Source organism: Taudactylus pleione, unplaced genomic scaffold, assembly GCF_031769625.1.
Source record: "Taudactylus pleione unplaced genomic scaffold, aTauple2 ptg000038l, whole genome shotgun sequence".
Lineage (NCBI taxonomy): Eukaryota > Metazoa > Chordata > Amphibia > Anura > Myobatrachidae > Taudactylus > Taudactylus pleione.
This window is the reverse complement of record NW_028284440.1, coordinates 1924972-1943062: the sequence shown is the minus strand read 5'-3', so window position 1 is coordinate 1943062 and position 18091 is coordinate 1924972. Positions and strand designations below refer to the sequence as shown.

General features: G+C 46.0%; 1 protein-coding gene across 2 annotated transcripts in view; it reads right to left on the bottom strand.

Annotated features, from left to right (window-relative positions):
• The window catches only part of RAP1B (RAP1B, member of RAS oncogene family), a 99063-nt gene that overhangs the window by 38347 nt on the left and 42625 nt on the right, over positions 1–18091 (bottom strand). Inside the window, exon 2 of one of the 2 annotated variants that reach the window (XM_088452482.1) lies at positions 9950–10036. The exons of the other annotated variant lie outside the window; for it this stretch is intronic. Coding sequence (XP_088308608.1) covers positions 9950–10006 — 57 coding nt within the window. The 5' untranslated portion in view covers positions 10007–10036. The remainder of the gene's footprint in view (positions 1–9949; positions 10037–18091) is intronic. 2 annotated transcript variants of the gene reach the window in all.

Sequence of the window (18091 nt, the reverse complement as noted above, 5' to 3'; positions counted from 1 at the left end):
GGGGTCCCCACCTCCCCTGGGCTGAGCTAGCGGTCAGGGGTAATGCTTTGGCCGGGGGACCCGGTGGAAGGGTTCCCTGGCTGTGGCATTATTCACCCCATAGAAAGAGTTTGATGCTGGTTATGTATGATGCAGGAGACCCCCTACTCTTTTTGTCACCTGTATTTCCAAAACCAGTACCGGCACAGCTGAGCCTAGTGCTAGTTGTGCTAAATACAGGGGACCCCTACGTCATTTGTCCCCTGTATTTTCACAACCAGGACCGGCTGTAAAAAACCTGCGGCTGGATGTGCTAAGGGGGAGGGGGGGGAACGCTGTTTTATTCAAACAAATGTTTACACTTTTTAGTCAATTTTTTACACAGATGCATGCACGGATATCACTGATCCGTCCAATGCATCTGTGTGAAGTAATGACGTCGCCATCGCGCATGTCCGATCGACAAGTCATTCAGGCATAAACAATGAACGATATGCCGCGGATTGTGTACTGCTATAGGTAAGATCTAAAGATACGACGGACAACACGCGTGTAAGTGCAGCGGCATCGTAATTGGACTTTCAAGATTTGCACGTAGTAATTCATTTCGGTAGTGGAATCAATTTATATGAATGTCCTCCCCATACGATTATATTTATTTCAGAATTTCAAACGTCAGCAATTCAATTGTTAGATGGGAAGTGCCCACGAGATGTTCAATTAATTTCTGTGATGGACAATTCTTCATGCGAGAATGCAAGGTATTAGCCGCATTAAGCAGTTTCTCCCTTGCTAAATTCCGGGCATGAGGCAGTTACTATGTGCCCGGCACACGCAACCACCCCTGAAGCCCTACATAATGCGTATTTCTACTCACACCTCAGGATGGTGCGAGTAGAAATCCGCAAAAAGTGCAGCCTCATGGCTTGTTGCAGTAATTAACTGAATAGTTCCCGGGCACTTAGCCCGTAACAATTCAATCACCCCATTAAATTGCCCATCACCTTCTTTCTCTACCCTACACAATCTAACATCTAAATTTATTTGTGAATGAGGATATTATATTTACACATTACATCTGGCAACCTTTAACTACTTTAACTACCTACAAAAAAAAATACTCCCATGTGGACCAAATAATGGGGTTTTATGCAGGCAGAAGATATTCTTTATACCATGTGCAGCCTGTTTGAAGTTTAATAATACCAAGAAAGAGAAAACCACAAATGTCCAATGGTTCATTCTTCTTACTCAATAATGAGCTGTATAAACGACAGTTTGTTCATTCAGTGGTATTTTCGACTCAAAAAGCAGATATTTTACTAAAGCATATAGAAAATGCAGTGTCCTGTAGTTTCTGGTACTCATATTTTAGACAATCATATTAAAATTCAACTTTTTATCAATATTCACAAATATTCATTGTTCTAACACACAAAAGATCGTATTCACTGTACATTTGACCGTTTCATCCTAATTCATTCACAATATTTTAAATATGGAAATGGGCCAGAATGAGCCAAAACAAAAAGCTTCAGTATGTAGCTTACCCGAATTAAGGAAAATGCCTAATTGTATTAGTAGAAATGGTATCTTGTCCTCTCTGCATCATTATAAGATCTGTGTTGGCGACTCTGTCCCTGATCAGCACTTTTTCTCACACCTAGTGCTGCCGTGCTAAATTAGTGAAAATTTGGGTGGAGGTCAAATTTCTAATACTGGCTCTTACAGATATTAACATTTCTCTCTTATCAGAATTAATTTTACCAATGAGAGAACTCAATGCAAAACATAATAGTAATAGGACACATATGCAGCACCACAACCTCCCAAATTGTGTGACATAGAAAAGCTCCTACCTCTTGTAGCTGTGATATACAGAATTTGGAATATTTTTTGTATGCGTGTAAAATGGCATGTGATACAAGTACTGTGAACTGATAAAACCTGGCTTTATATTAACATTGAGAACATGTTTTAGTAGTCTGTATTCTATCTTGATCTGGACTGGATCCACTGCCTCTCCTTCCCAATCCCCTTTCCCCTCTTCCTTAATTGCTTTATAATTCATAAATTGACAGTTGTTAAAAATTTTATCTAATTTAAAAGTTGGAATAATTTTTATTTACACTCTCTTCTAGTATCCCAAGTTATTTGTTGTAAGCTCTGTATGGCCATTTATTAAAACATGCTGAGGGACAGCTGGACACATTCCAGCACTACTGGGCGGGTATACACTTATTCTGCAGTGAGCAAACTTATTCCAGGATAGATTTCCTATTAGGTCAGAACTTTCTGTGGAGTAGTTCAGACACTAGAATTGCTTCAATGACCACTCCCGACCATTCACTCCTAATACTCAGCATGCCGAAAGTCTTTCTTGCGCCTCCAACTCTTTACTGTAAGGCAAATGCAACAATGCTGGTACTGTGATACACATCCCAACTACATACACATTTAGCTATTAATAGTCTTCATTCACTCAGTGCTGTAGCTGCTTGAGAAGCCCACAAGGACATCATGAGAAGGCTCCTCATAAATTAAGCCTTGTAAATATAATGGAAAAGATCCAGAAAAAAACCATCAGAGCTCAATGGCACAAATCTACCCCTAAAACTATTGCCAGTGATCACATATAGCTGTGTCCTCATACACTTAGCCTCAGTACGTCATGTGGTCCAAAATACCTGGCGTGCAACTCCGCTTGCTCAGAGCGTATATATTATGCGTCTGAGTCTCAATTGGATGCAACAAACCGCTTCACACATGTGCACTGATTAATTTGATATGAGACAGTAGTGTATCTGTGTGCAACTGAGTCTGTAATACTTGCTGTGGAAATACGCACGGCTGCTGCAACGCAGCCCTTTGTATACAGGTTCAGACATCGTCGCACAGAGACATATAAAAGTGTTGCATATCAAATTAATCAGTGCAGTGTTGTGAAGTGGTTTGTCACGCCCGATTATGACGAAGATGTATTTTTGCGACAAAAAAAAAAAAAAAAAAGATGCTTTGTGCAAGCTAAGTCGCATGGGACCTGGCACATTGAGAAGGGATGCTTGGACCGACTGCAGCAATAGTGTATGAAGACACATCTGTAATATCCTGCAAGATGCGTAATGGGCGCGATTCTGGCACGTTAGCCCAAATTTTCAAAGCAGCAAAAAATTAAAACAACTAAACCAGTTTAGTGTTGCCTTTTAAATTATTGGCACTTAAAAAATACGTGCTATCTCACCTGAATCCATCCTATTACAGAAGGCCCACAATCTCTAAACAAGGAGAACTCCATTATTCCTTCTCACATGTTACAAAGCAGCACATAAAGAAACAAAAAAATATATTTTTTTTAAACCAGTTTTTGCTGCCTTATTGTTTTAACAATGAAATCCCGAAAATTACATTAGTACTGTGAAACATTGCTATGTATTAGAAAAACATTGATCACCATGTTTAATGCTTACAACCAGGGTTGGAAAAAAAAAAAGTAATAATAAAAAAAAAAAAAAAAACACACTTTTTTTTTCCAAGCCTGCAAAGCAGATGCACTGGGTAAAGCATTTAAAAAAATAATAATAGTTAAAGCAGGTTCTTTATCACTGCATAAACTGAAAAACTTTAAATTGTTATCTATTCCTGATAGGATTAGAGATCATAGGGGTACACTGCAGGACATTTGCAATAGATTTGAACTCAAATACATTTTACAATTTACAAGATCTGCAATCCACAGAATCTGCATATTTCCTTTTCCTACATGTCTGCCTAACCTTACTGCAATCTCTATAGATTTCAAACAGCTCCAGTTTCAGTTGATGAGGTACTGTGGGTCTCATTCAAACCCGCTCGCGAGCGCAGGACGCTCGCAAGCGGGTCGATGGTACCCAAATGCGCATGCGCACGACAGAGGCAGCTCCATCGTGCGCATGCGCGAGACCCGGCGAGCGACGGGGATTGACAGCACGCCCCCTTTGGTGGGCGTGCCAGGGGCCTGGCTGCCAGACGGAGGCATACCCATGGGAACGCCTACCGTCTGGGTCCGGCCCCACTGACATCACTAGTGATGTCAGTGGGAGTGATTTTGGCTCTGATAGAGCCAAAATCACTGCAGGGCTTGCGGACACCGAGACCCTACCACAAGGGTCTCGTCGCAAGCCCGATGGTCGCGTTGGTCTTGACCATCGCGACCATCTTTTTGGCCGCTCGCATATGCTGTGGGTGGTCACCCACAGCTATGCGAGCGGCCAGGAGGCCGCTCCATTTTTAGGTAGGAGGGCCCTGATTCAGAGCGAGCGCTCTTGTCAGAGCGTCCGGCTCTGAATCAGGCCCTGTGTCTGTTAGGTTAGACCTGAAGCCAAATCAGGCCTAGTGGTAAACTTTGTAAGTGATTTTTCTTCTGCTGTTTTAAAACAGATGGGCATCGCTGGAAGTTTAGGGAGCCAAACATACAGTATTTGCTAAGCATTTGTTTCGACAGTGCTTTTAAAGCCACTGATGTTCATTATAGCCCACCTAAGGATTATATATTTACAAAGTGTGAAAATTATAAAAAACAAAAACTGATAACTAGAGGGAAAAATCGGCAAGATAAGGAGCATGGCGTGCCCCCATTTTTCAATAATCCGCACTAGGATTGACCATTCATAGCTGGTAAAAATAGAGAAAACCCGCACCATGACTGCGTTCCCGAGGGTAGTGGGTACTAATTACCAGGGCCATGGTATCTGGAGGGGGCTAGGGTCCGGCGCTCCCCCCCTCCCTCTTAAATCATAGCAGCTCAGCACACACTGGTGTGTGCTGGGCTGCAGTGGGAGAATGCCGGAGGTTGCTGAGAAGCAGCCGCAGCAGTCTCCTATGCCTGTGGGGGGGGAACGATCACACTGAGGCTATAACCATTTTTGCCAGCGTGCAGCTTTGTAGCGCGCACTACAAGCCCGCCCCCACACTGGTTATCACCAGAGGTAGGGATGCCACTGCTGCCAGGGCATGCCCTGGCAAACAGGCCACACGGGCACCTGTACAACAATAACAGAAAAACAGTATACACACACACAGATATGGGAATCTTATTTAAAAAAATAAATAAAACACTCCTCCCTCCCCCCCCAGATCCCTTGTGCACGAATTACTCACTAATCCCTTGGTAAAGGTCCTCTTCTGGCCATGTAGGCATCCTAGTACTTTGCAAAACAAAAACCGTGTGTCGCCAATGACAAGTCCATTACAGACATTGCCACAGGAATTAATGGGAACACAGTGGTCAGAGCATGGGAGCAGCCCAATGTTTCTACTACCAGCCTAGGATACAAGGCTTTATCAATTTGAAGGGGCTGCCATACATCATTTTGTTTTGTTTTACAAATTTTCGCTATTTTTAAATATAGAAATCTGCATCATGGTTACTAAAAATATGCCTGACTGAAGCCGGTCATTCATACACTTAGTAAATCTGGTCTTTCAATACTTTTAAAGGTAGAAACATTGATGGTGCTTCAATATTCAATTATTTTTTAAAGTCAAGATTCTCAGCAGGATTGTGGCGATTTTGGCTTTAGAAAATCAGAAGGCTGCAATCCAGCCGATAAAATGACAAAGTGTTAAAAAACAAAACTGAGCTGCAATACCTCTCCACTCAAATCCTCAAATACATCCACAGCAGGTCATGTTTAAGCAGGCATAGGGAAGTTTATCTATTTTGCTGGGTCAGTATTTATTCCACCTGTTTCCACAGACAGAAATCATGTACTCTGGCTATTCAAAATTACATTTCAATGATCCCATAATGAAAGAGCTACAGGCCTATATTACTTCACAATGTTGTTAACATTAAAGGTCATAGCTTTGAGGCTTACTTCAATCCATAATGTCTAGGTAGGTTTTATTCTCCAAGGTCTGTTAATGTATAATACAAGAAGACTTCCCAATTGTATACATTATTAACGTTCAAAAGAAACCAGCTGTAATTCTCAGTGTAGATGCCAAAAAGGCATTTGGCAGGGTGTAAAAAAAACAAAAACAGACTTGAACCTGCACTTCACTGGACTTACAAACAGTAATGATAGCTTGCTGGATATATTGAAAAGGTGAACTGAGATTTCTTATTTAACATCCTTCAGCCCATACATTTTGGAAGTTCCTTCCTTACAGCGACCCAGAAAACATTATCTTACCCTTCCATCTATATCAAAATAGGACAAACTAATGTAATGAGGTGTGCCCATTCATACTGTTATCCAGTCATTTGTGGGTTTCAGCTTAATTCTGATGTACCATACAATTGTCAAACAATTTATGTACATGACGTCAGTAGCAAATTTATGTCAAGAATTGAGAAATTCACTTAAATTTTAAAGTAACACTATTGTTAGACTTCTCAATCTGCCCTGGAAACTTCTCACCTTTAAAAGATGCAAAAAAACTTTTATTGGAATGTGAAGTAATTTAAACACTTGTACATACAGATGACAAGCTTCTGTGAACCATTATACAAACCAAATACCTGTCCCCCCAAATCATACATGCCGACTATCTGGCTGCCCCTTCCGGGAGGGAGCAGCCAGATCGGCATTACTGGGGGGCATGGCCAGCCAGATGACAAGTTTTTGCGGGCGGCGGCGGAGCCATGCGAGCGCGTCATTTTGGCCCCGCCACCGCTACACACTGCCGATATTACAGGCAGTGTGAAGCAGGGGGCGGTGCCAAAATGACGCGAATCGCGTCACCGCCCCTCTTCGCTGCCGGGGTTTTACAAGTACTTGCGGTGGGACAGGAGGGGTCAGCGGCAGCCAGGAGACTTGCCTGCCATCCCGGGAGGTCGGGAGCGGCACCCGATTTTCGGGAGGCTCCCGACCAAATCGGGAGGGTAGGAAAGTATGCCCCAAATGAATAACATTCATAGATCTTTACATCACAGGAGGGAATGGGAAAACTCTTGGCTCGGTTAGACAGCTGCATTCAAATTGAAACTATGACAAAAACGGATTGGGTAAGGGATGCCGGCGATCGTGATCTCGGCAGTCAGAATACAGACAGGGTGAGGATACTGACACCTGTTGCTAAGTATTCTAACCCTACCCTTCCCCCCCACACCCTAAATGTAACCTCCCCCCTAGGTTAACTCTCCCTCCATAGTGCCTAGCCCTAACCTGCCTCCCATAGCACCTAACCCTCCCCCTAGTGGCAAAACCCTAACCCTCCCCCTAGTGCCTAAACCCTAAACCTCCCCTTAACCCCACTACTTACCGTCGAGATGCCAGCACTGGGATTCTGAGTGCCGGCATCCCGACAGGAGGGTTTTCAAATACCTCCCAGCAAAAACTTGTGCCTATGTCATACACTAAGGGCCTGATTCAGAGTTGTATGCCAATACCACTGCTGCTGCTCCACCGGCAGATCTATTGAGATGCCCACCTGCGGCTTTGCAAATCCAAGCATCTGTGTAAAATATCGTAGCATCTGTGTACAAAGATGCATCATCGGTCGCAGATCATTAGATTGTCATAGTCATGCAGAATGGTCATGGGAACCGAGACACCGGAGCCATGTTTCTTGGGTACGGGATTGCAGTCGCAGGATGAGTTACGCCCCCAATACAGCCTGCATTCTTTGTCATTCCATCCAGTTACCTCCCCCAAACACTCCTTGACTGTCAATCACACTTCAAATACACAGTCTCTGCGAGAGACAACTGTAACAAATGCACAGTGCGACTTAGAGGCATGCTCAGATAGCCAATTATTGCTCAACAGCGAAAACATCGGCATAGCGAACTCTAAATCAGTCCCTTAAGCTGGGTACACACCATACAACATAGCAATGCAACATACCGATACATGGTGCACGCTATACACACTGCACAATCTGGTTTATGACGGTGCGATGTTTCATTTCATGATGCATGTAACAGCAACGCATCGTTCATTGCATCGTCCTAGCTGCTATCATGAATGCCAAATTGGGCTTAAACACTATACGATGTGTACGATATATTGTTCTGGTTTGTGGGGGAATGATATATCGTACGATACATCATATAGTATGTATCCAGCTTAAGTTCCTAATGCTGGATACACATTGTATGATATATTGTTTGTACAGAGAACACAATATATTATTCAGTGCATTGGTTCGTGTGTACACATGATGTATCTGTGAACGATGTCACCCACAGATATCGCGCCCACCATGCTGCACTGTAGATGCGATATATCTTGCAGTGCGACCAACAAACCTGTTATGCTGGCCAAAGGAACCAACGACAATGACATCACAAATAGACGGACAATTTTAAAGCCCAGTTGTGATGTCTGGCCAGCCATACTGAGCAGCCAATTGGTAAGTGTGTATGGTTAGCAAAACGGTCGCTTGGTTGGCTGGATGGTCGGCTAGATAAGTACCCAACATAAGACTGTTCTTCTAAGTATAATGTAGTTTTAGTTATTCAAGGTGCCACAAGGGTTCCCTAGTGCACTTATTTGGGGTGGACCTCAGATAATCACACACATTATATATATATATATATATATATATATATATATATATATATATATATATATATATATGTATATATTCTGAAGGTAAGTGGGCCCACTGATATTTTGAGATGTACAGTGCAGCTCAATATGTAAAAAAATGATCTATTGGTCTTGCCCTACGGGTGCAGACGGTTGTTATATATGGAGATAAAACTCCAGAGGAGGGATGCATTGACGCTAAAATTGCTGTCAAACCTCCAAAAATGGCGTTTTATGGGTTTTGACCATATTTTCCATATGCACCGAGCTTGGACCCGATAGACAACACCATCCATAGATGGCGCTGTCTAATAGAAGCCATGGGACTCCTTTTCAGGAGGAATCCAATAGGATCCTTTCCAGAGTCCTCCGAGGCTTGTGCATGCGCAGGGGGATTCCCGGGTCATAAACCTGGACGTCCAAACACCGCAAAGGACAGCTCTTATCTTGCAATACAAATGTTGTATTCCAATGGATAAGAGTGCTTTGTATAATATATAAAGTGCATGTAAAACAGCCCAAGTATAATGACATATTGGCATTATACCAACAGGAACACAACACTGTAACCTATGGCTGGTAAGCCAAGTTTCATTTCATGTGCAAACATTTTTACAACAATCAGCATTTTCTAAGGCATAAAAATGGCTGAGAAATTCTATGTCAGTTGGAAAGAGATATTTATGGCATCAAGAGAAATAGTCAGCCAGCTACTATTTTCTAATAGCGCTTCTCCTAATATTCAACTCGACGCGTTATTCAGATTTCTGTCATTTCTAACTTTGTCCTAGTTTAGCTGCTAGATTTGAGCTGTTCCACTAAGCGGATAGAAGTGAAATTAGTACAGAGGTTCAAAATATAAATCTAATAAGTACAAGCTGAAATCAGCCCTAGAAAGGATAATTTCTGATTTATTCATTTTATAACAGTCAAAACAACCATTTTATCTTTAGCCTACAACATTTTAGTTATGGTGCGTACACACGGTCATACCGTGGGACGATCAAATAACTATAACGATCGTTATCTGATCGTCCTGCATGTATTGGATGATCGTTATCGAACTTCCAACACATGTATGTTTGGCACCTACGACTAGAACGACTAGTAAACAGTCTAACCTGGTCGATATAGACTCGATATGCCGGCTTGCACGGACGATGGTCGATAACAGCCATACGTGGCTGCGCATCGACCATCGTTTGGTTGTTAGCAGGGGCCAGAAGCTGTCAAATTTTAACGATAGGATCGTTATCGTACAATCTGACAGCTTATATGGCCGTGTGTACGCACCATTACAGTGGCATTTGTAACAGATAATTATGTAAACTTGCCTCAAATATTGGCTATCAACACCTTCTGCAGCATCTGACCTACAACACGTCATTAAACAAGGAAAAATTGAGTATTATCACAAACTGCAAGAACAAACTTAGAAGTAGGAAAAAACTTACCAGAGCAGACTTCCCGACACCACCTGACCCCAGGACAACCAGCTTGTATTCACGCATAGTGCAGGCTTTGACTCAACAACTCCACACCTAAAATACAAAGGTGTCACATGAAAATGACTGGCGACCATGAAGTGCTTCACAAAGTGAATGACACACACTAATATATATATATATATATATATATATATATATATATATATACATACATATACACACACTCCAGTCCTATCTGGGACAGGAAAGGGACCAGCACACCAGCTTCATATGCAAAAAAAATGTATAATGTTTACATTGTAAAAAATAGCCATGCTCAGCAATTTGAATGCAGTAAACAGCTGTGGATCACATATCAGGAGCGAATATACAAAGGAACTTGTCGTTTGCCTGGTGACCAATCATTACAGCCCGGGCCCGTATTATTTATGTGACTACAGCAACTATTGTTCACTTCAAGTGTGTGTAAATATGTAAATGTATACATATACATACACATACACACACTCACAGCATCCAGAAAGTATTCACAGCGCTTCACTTTCTCCACATTGTTATGTTACAGCATTATTCCAAAATGGAATAAATTCATTTTTGTCCTCGAAATTCCACACACAATACCCCATAACGACAATGTGCAAAAAGTGTTTTTGAAATTTTTGCAAAATTAAAAAAAAAAACCTAAGAAAATCACAAGTACATAAGTATTCACAGCCTTTGCCATGAAGCTCAAAATTGAGCTCAGGTGCATCCTGTTCCCACTGATCATCCTTGAGATGTTCCTACAGCTTAATTGGAGTCCACTTGTGGTAAATTCAGTTGATTGGATATGATTTTGAAAGGCATACACCTGTCTATATAAGGTCCCACACTTGACAGTGCATGTCAGAGCACAAACCAAGCATGAAGTCCAAGGAATTGTCTGTAGACCTCAGGGACAGGATTGTCTTGAGGTACAAATCTGGGGAAGGGTACAGAACAATATCTGCTTCTTTGAAGGTCCCAATGAGAACAGTGGCCTCCATCATCCGTAAATGGAATCAGTTCGGAACCACCAGGACTCTTCCTAGAGTTGGCCGGCCGTCTAAACTGAGCGATCGAGGGAGAAGGGCCCTAGTCAGGGAGGTGACCAAGAACCCAATGGTCACTCTGTCAGAGCTACAGCATTCCTCTGTGAAGAGAGGAGAACCTTCCAGAAGGACAACCATCTCTGCAGCAATCCACCAATCAGGCCTGTATGGTAGAGTGGCCAGACGGAATCCACTCCTTAGTATAAAGCACATGGCAGCCCAACTGGAGTTTGCCAAAATGCACCTGAAGGATACTCAGATCATGAGAAACAAAATTCTCTGGTCTGATGAGACAAAGATTGAACTATTTGACGTGAAAGCCAGGCGTTATGTTTGGAGGAAACCAGGCACCGCTCATCACCAGGTCAATACCATCCCTACAGTGAAGCATGGTGGTGGCAGCATCATGCTGTGGGGATGTTTTTCAGCAGCAGGAACTGGGAGACTAGTCAGGATAGAGGGAAAGATGAATGCAGCAATGTACAGAGACATCCTGGATGAAAACCTGCGGCCGCTCGCTATTACTTAGTGGGCGGCTTCACGCGACGCAGTGCGAGCACATGATTTAAATTGTCAGCCCCTTTTAGCCAGCGAGCGGACGCAAATAACGTCCTGGTCTGAATCAGGCCCTCAGTCCTCAGGGCACCCCAACAGTCCAGGCTTTAAGGATATCCATGCTTGACCACAGGTGACTTAATTAGTACCTCAGTCAGTTTGATTTAACCACATGTGCTCAACAATGGCACTCTTTAAAACCTGAAATGTTGGGGTACCTTGAGGACCGCGTTTGGGAACCTCTGGTTTATATAATACAGTTTATCAGTGAATAGTGGAAGTTTGATCAAGATTGCGACAAATGGACAAGAAGTACATTAGAACTCAGTGTTGGCGTGCCAGTGCGTTTGAACGCCATTAACGTGGCGTGCATAATTTAGTCACTGCGATGACGTACGCAGTCTGAGGACTCATAATGTGAGAGGAAGTTAGCAATTTCTGAGGCCAGAGCTTGTGCAAATGTGTGTGAGGCTGCGATGGTACTCGATTGTACCAATCTTTTCGCAGTCTTGTTAAACATTACGGATAGGTGTAAGGTAAATTGGGAGTTCTTAGGTAGTGTTGCGACGGCATAGTGATCGCAATGGATTAGCATACTATCGCAGTTGAACTGTGTGCGTATTTCAAGCTGCGATCACAATAGCAATCCTTAGTTCCTTGTTTTACTAGTTCTCAATGCAGAAGCTGCAGCCAGCCATCTTACAATAATTAGCACTGACAAGGGGCAGGATTGCTTTCTAATTACTGATAGATTTCAGCTGGTGTCTTGGCTTTCCATGCCTTTTTGCACCCCCCTTTTTTCATGTGTTCAATACGTTTTCCCTGTGTCATTTCACATTATTACACATAACAATTTATGGACATCTATGGTTTGATTTCTTTGCATGTGTAATCCACACATGGGTAGTTGCTGACATTTGGTGAAAATTTCATTACAATAGCCCCATTACAAATATATTTACTGAGAAAATGTTGGTGTTCAATACTTATTTTACCCGATGTACGTATGTACAGTATGTATATAATATTTACAGTTCAACTTCCTCACCGTGGTACCCTTGTCCGAGAGGAATCGGTATGTAATGCCGGCTGTTGGGATGCCTCCTGTCACAATACCGACAACGGCATCCCGACAGGGGTCGGGTAAGTATACTCACCCTCCCCCCTTCTCCCCCTAACCACCGCACACCTAACCCACCCAGTTAGTGCTTAAACCTAAGTCTCCTCCCTTCATGCCTAACCCTAACTCTCCCCCCTTAGTGCCCAGTGGTGCCTAACCCTCCCCCCTAGGGATGCCTAACCCTAACCTTCCCCCCCAAAACCTAACCTAGCTACACTGCCTAAACCTAACCCTCCCCACCACCGCTAACAGTAAGGGTGCCCCGGACTTACCTTGTTCGGGCTGGCGTCCTTCTGTATTCCGGCGTCGGGATTAAGATAGGAGTCTGCATTACGGCGCCTATCTTAAGTCCCTTGTCGGGCTTCCCCCGTCGGGATTTAGACCAGCGGTTTCATAACTACATCCCGTCCGAGAACAGCGCTAACTTCCATGGGAGGTGCCTTCTGTTCACCGAGGGCGCATGGCTGAGCAGGAACATCACACTGGTGGTGGTCGGAGTCCGCCTGCAGGTTCAACATAGGAATGGATATCATAATCCGATGGTTACTAACCAATGTTTTTGTTCCGATGGTAGAGTTTTTATCATTTGATGGCGGTCCGATGTTTGCCACCATCGAATGGAAATCATTCAATGGTGTTCAAATGTATTTTTTATTATTTTTTTTTAGATTCCGATAGCTATGACTTGTCAGGCTCCTTCCTGGCTACTGTCTCTGCATCATGGCATCTTCATGGGTTCGTTGGAGGTAGTCTCTCACTGTTTGCCTCAGATGTGACCCTGCTCAGTCCCTGACGCCGCCCCCTCAAAGCAATAGGGCACATTGCTATCTCTGATTGGCTCTCACTGTCTCCTGCTGTTTAAGCAACCTGGCCAGCTCCTATATAGCAGCTTGGAGCAAGATTGTTTTCTGTGACTTTACTACTCAGCTCCCTTTTGCCACAGATTAATGGTTCACACACCTAAACCTTCCTTGACCAATGCTGTATAGAATAGTGAAAACCCAATCAAAATCCATCCAGTGGTTCAAGAGATTAGCCCGAACGAACAGGCAGACCCTAAACCAAAGACTTTATATTTATAGAGAAAAAAAAATAAAAATATATCAATATAATATATGAGATATGGTAAGAACTTACCCTTGTTATCTCTCTCTTTTTACGAAGTCCATAGGGTTCCACAGGATACCTTGGGGTATAGGTGTGACGTCAGTCGCAGGGCACCAAAGAGTTAAGCTTTCAGCCTCCCAGGATGCACTAGGTCCCCCCCTCCTATACCCCGCCCCCGAGCCAAGGCACCTAAGTTAGTTACCAAGCCATAGGCCGGAGGAGGAGAAGGAAGAGAAAGAACAAAGATCTGGACACATACAAGAATCACATTCTCACCAGAGGGAGACGGAAAACCGGTGACCAGAGCAAAGCCCATCTGCAGCACAGGTGCGACAGGGCGGGAGTCCTGTGGAACCCTATGGACTTCGTAGAAATAGAGATAACAAGGGTAAGTTCTTACCATATCTCATATTTTCTACTTCAGGGTCCATAGGGTATCCACAGGATACCTTGGGGATGTCCCAAAGCAGTATCCTTTAAGGGTGGGGACGCTCCTGTGCAGAAAGGAGAATCTGCCGCCCGAAGGAAGCATCCTGAGAGGCGAAGGTGTCAAACCTGTAATACCTCACGAAGGTATGGACAGAGGACCACGTAGCAGCCTTGCAGATCTGGACTGCAGAGGCACCACGTCGAGCTGCCCACGAAGGACCCACAGACCTAGTGGAATGAGCCTTCAGAGAAGGAGGAACCGGTAGGCCTTCATGAAGATAAGCTTCAGAAATAGCCATAAGGATCCAGGCTGCCAAAGTCTGCTTTGAAGCAGGCCAACCCTTTTTACGGAAGCCATAGAGGACAAACAAAGCGTCCGACTTCCTAAACGAAGAAGTGTGGTCAACATAAGTCCTTAAGGCCCGCACAACATCCAAAGAGGCCTCACCCACGGAAAGACCCGGTGAGTTAAAGGCCGGAACAACGATTTCCTCGTTCACATGAAACTGGGAAACAACTTTGGGAAGAAACTCGGACCGAGTGCAGAGTACTGCCCTGTTCCCATGAAAAACCAAGAAAGGGGGTCTACAAGAAAGAGCCCCTAACTCAGAAACACGTCTGGCCGAAGCAATAGCCAGAAGGAAAACAGTCTTAGCTGTTAGCCATTTAAGATCCACTGATCCCAGTGGTTCAAACGGCGGTCCTTGGAGAGCCCTCAGGACCACAGCCAAATCCCAAGGCGCCACAGGTGGAACAAAGGGCGGCTGAATGCGGACAACACCTTGCATAAAGGTGCGCACATCCGGGATTGTAGCAATCCTACGGTGAAACCAGACAGAAAGGGCCGAAACCTGTACCTTCAAAGAAGCAAGGCGAAGCCCATAATCTAGTCCCGCTTGCAGGAAGGCGAGAATCCGAGACAGACGAAACTCCCGCGGTGCATAACCTCTCGGTCGACACCACTGGAAGAACGTATGCCACACGCGATGGTATTTCCTCGCGGAAGATGGTTTCAGAGCTCGCAACATGGTACGCACCACAGAGGTGGAAAACCCCCGGGACCTCAGCATGGCCGTCTCAACAGCCACGCCGTCAAAGACAGCCGAGTCAGGTCCGGGTGACGACAAGGACCCTGAGACAGGTGGTCCGGTCGTAGCGGCAACCGCAGAGGACTGTCCACGGACAGACCCTGAAGGTCTGAGAACCAGTGCCGTCTGGGCCACGCGGGAGCTATCAACAGGAGCGTCCCTCCTTCCTGTTTGAATTTCCGGATTACCCGTGGAAGAAGGGAGATCGGAGGGAACAGGTATGCGAACCGGAACGTCCACCGGACGGACAGAGCATCCACCAGAGACGCCCCTTCGTCTCTTGTGCGAGACCCGTACACCGGCAACTTGTTGTTGTGTCGGGACGCCATGAGGTCGATCTCTGGAAGACCCCATCTGTCCACCAGTAGTTGAAAAACGTCCGGGTGCAGGGACCATTCCCCCGGATGAACGTCCTGGCGACTTAGAAAGTCCGCCTCCCAATTGAGCACTCCCGGGATGAAGACCGCTGATATGGCCGGAAGTTTGCGCTCCGCCCAAACCAGGATCCGAGACACCTCTACGAGAGCCGCCCGGCTTCAGGTTCCTCCTTGCCTGTTTATGTAGGCCACGGTGGTAGCGTTGTCCGACCGGACCTGTACCGGGTGACCCTGGAGAAACCGATGTGCCTGCTGGAGAGCATTGAAGACCGCACAGAGTTCCAAGATATTGATTGGAAGCTCCGCTTCTGTCGGCGTCCACCAGCCCTGGAACAGATGTGGACCCGAAACTGCTCCCCAGCCCCGAAGACAGGCGTCCGTTGTCAACAGGACCCAATTTGAAACCCAGAACAGACGTCCCTCGCTGAGGTGGGTCGTCTGTAACCACCAAGCAAGGGACAGGCGAACCTACGGGATGAACACAATCGTCTGGGACTTCAGAGACTGAGGCAGCCCGTTCCACTTTGACAGGATCAGGTGCTGCAGAGGTCTGGAGTGAAACTGGGCATATTCCACCATGTCGAACACCGACACCATGGAGCCCAGTAACCTCATCGCCGAGTGAAGAGACACCCGGCGGCTGTGCAGACAACTGCGCACCCTTGACTGCAAAGCAGAGATCTTTTCCTCCGTCACGAAGATCTTTTGCTGTCCCGAGTCCAATAAGGCTCCAAGATGCAGAATCCTCCGAGACGGGATTAGAGTGGACTTCTGCCAGTTGATTAGCCAGCCGTGCCGTTGCAGCAGGGCAATGGTCAGGTCCAAGTGGCGTAACAGGAGCTCTGGAGATCCCGCCACCAATAACAGGTCGTCCAAGTACGGCAACATGCGGACTCCCTGCAGCCGCAGAGAAGCCGCCATGACCGCCATCACCTTGGTGAAAACACGTGGTGCTGTCGCCAGGCCAAAAGGTACCGCCCGAAACTGGAAGTGGTCGCTGCGGATTGCAAACCTGAGGAACTATTGATGGCGCAAAAGAATAGGGACATGCAGGTAAGCGTCCTGTATGTCCAATGACACCATGTAGTCCCCAGGTTCCAGCGCCAGAATGATGGACCGTAGGGTCTCCATCGGAAACTTCGGTACCCGCAAAGACTTGTTGAGTGCTTTGAGGTTGAGAATCGGACGATACGACCCATTGGGTTTCTGTACCAAAAACAGATTTGAATAGAAACTCTGGCCCCTCTGGGAGAATGGAACAGGCACTAAAACGCCAGCCTGGAGCATAGTGTGCAATACCTTCCGCAGCTCTGTAGCCTTGTTCCGGTCTGATGGTAGACCCGTGGTGAAGAATCGAGCCGGGGTCTGTGCCGGAAGGAGAGGGCGTACCCGTGGGAGACCACCTCCAGAACCCAAGTGTCTGTCGTAGTGACCGACCAACACTGGGCGAACTGCAGCAGGCGGCCTCCCACCCTGGGATCCCCCAAAGGGAGGCCCGGACCGTCAGGCCGCAGGCTTGTCATCTGGCTTGGGGGCCGGACGTCTGGTACGCCATGCCTGCTTCCGGGGCTTGACCGATTTCCTAGGGCCAGCCTGACGAGGAAACGACTGTGGTTTGGGCCTGCCCTGGGCCCTAGATGACCGAAAGGACGATGGTCCAGAACCAGAAGGAGCAGCGGCCGACGGGAGACAAGCCGATTTGGCTGCCGCCAGCGTGGCCACAATCTTATCCAGATCCGGACCGAAGAGAACTTCTCCGGTAAACGGCAACGCTTCCAGACCCTTCTTGGAATCTGCGTCCGCCTTCCAGGATCGCAGCCACAAGGTGCGACGAGCAGCTACCGCTGCTGAAGAAATTCTAGACACCAGAGTACTAATGTCTAGAGCCGCCTTGTTGATGTAGGTGGCCGAATCACGGAGATTGCCAATCAACTCCGCCTGTTCGGCCGGACAGTCGGAATCAAAAGAAGCCTCTAATGAATCCGCCCAGCGCTCCATCGCTCTGGCAACCCAGCAAATGGCCATAGCCGGCCGTGCTGCCCCCCCCCCGCCAAGGGAATAAGCGGACTTCAGGCAGATTTCCACCTTGCGGTCCGTAGCATCCTTGAGGGAGGACATGGATGGCATCGGCAATGTGGCACTACGGACAAGACGGGTCACGTGAGAATCCACCTGTGGAGGGGATTCCCACTTAGCAAAATAATTATCCGCGAACGGATAAGCCACCGCCAGGCGTCTCTGCGGCTGGTATCTTTTGCCAGGCTGTTTCCACGCCTCCTCTAAATGGTCCACCAACTGACCCGAAAGAGGAAAGACTGTGGCATCGCCCTTCACATCTTTGAAAAAGGCATACTTAGACTTAGCCGCTGGGGGAACTTCGTCCTCAATCACCAAGGCTGTGC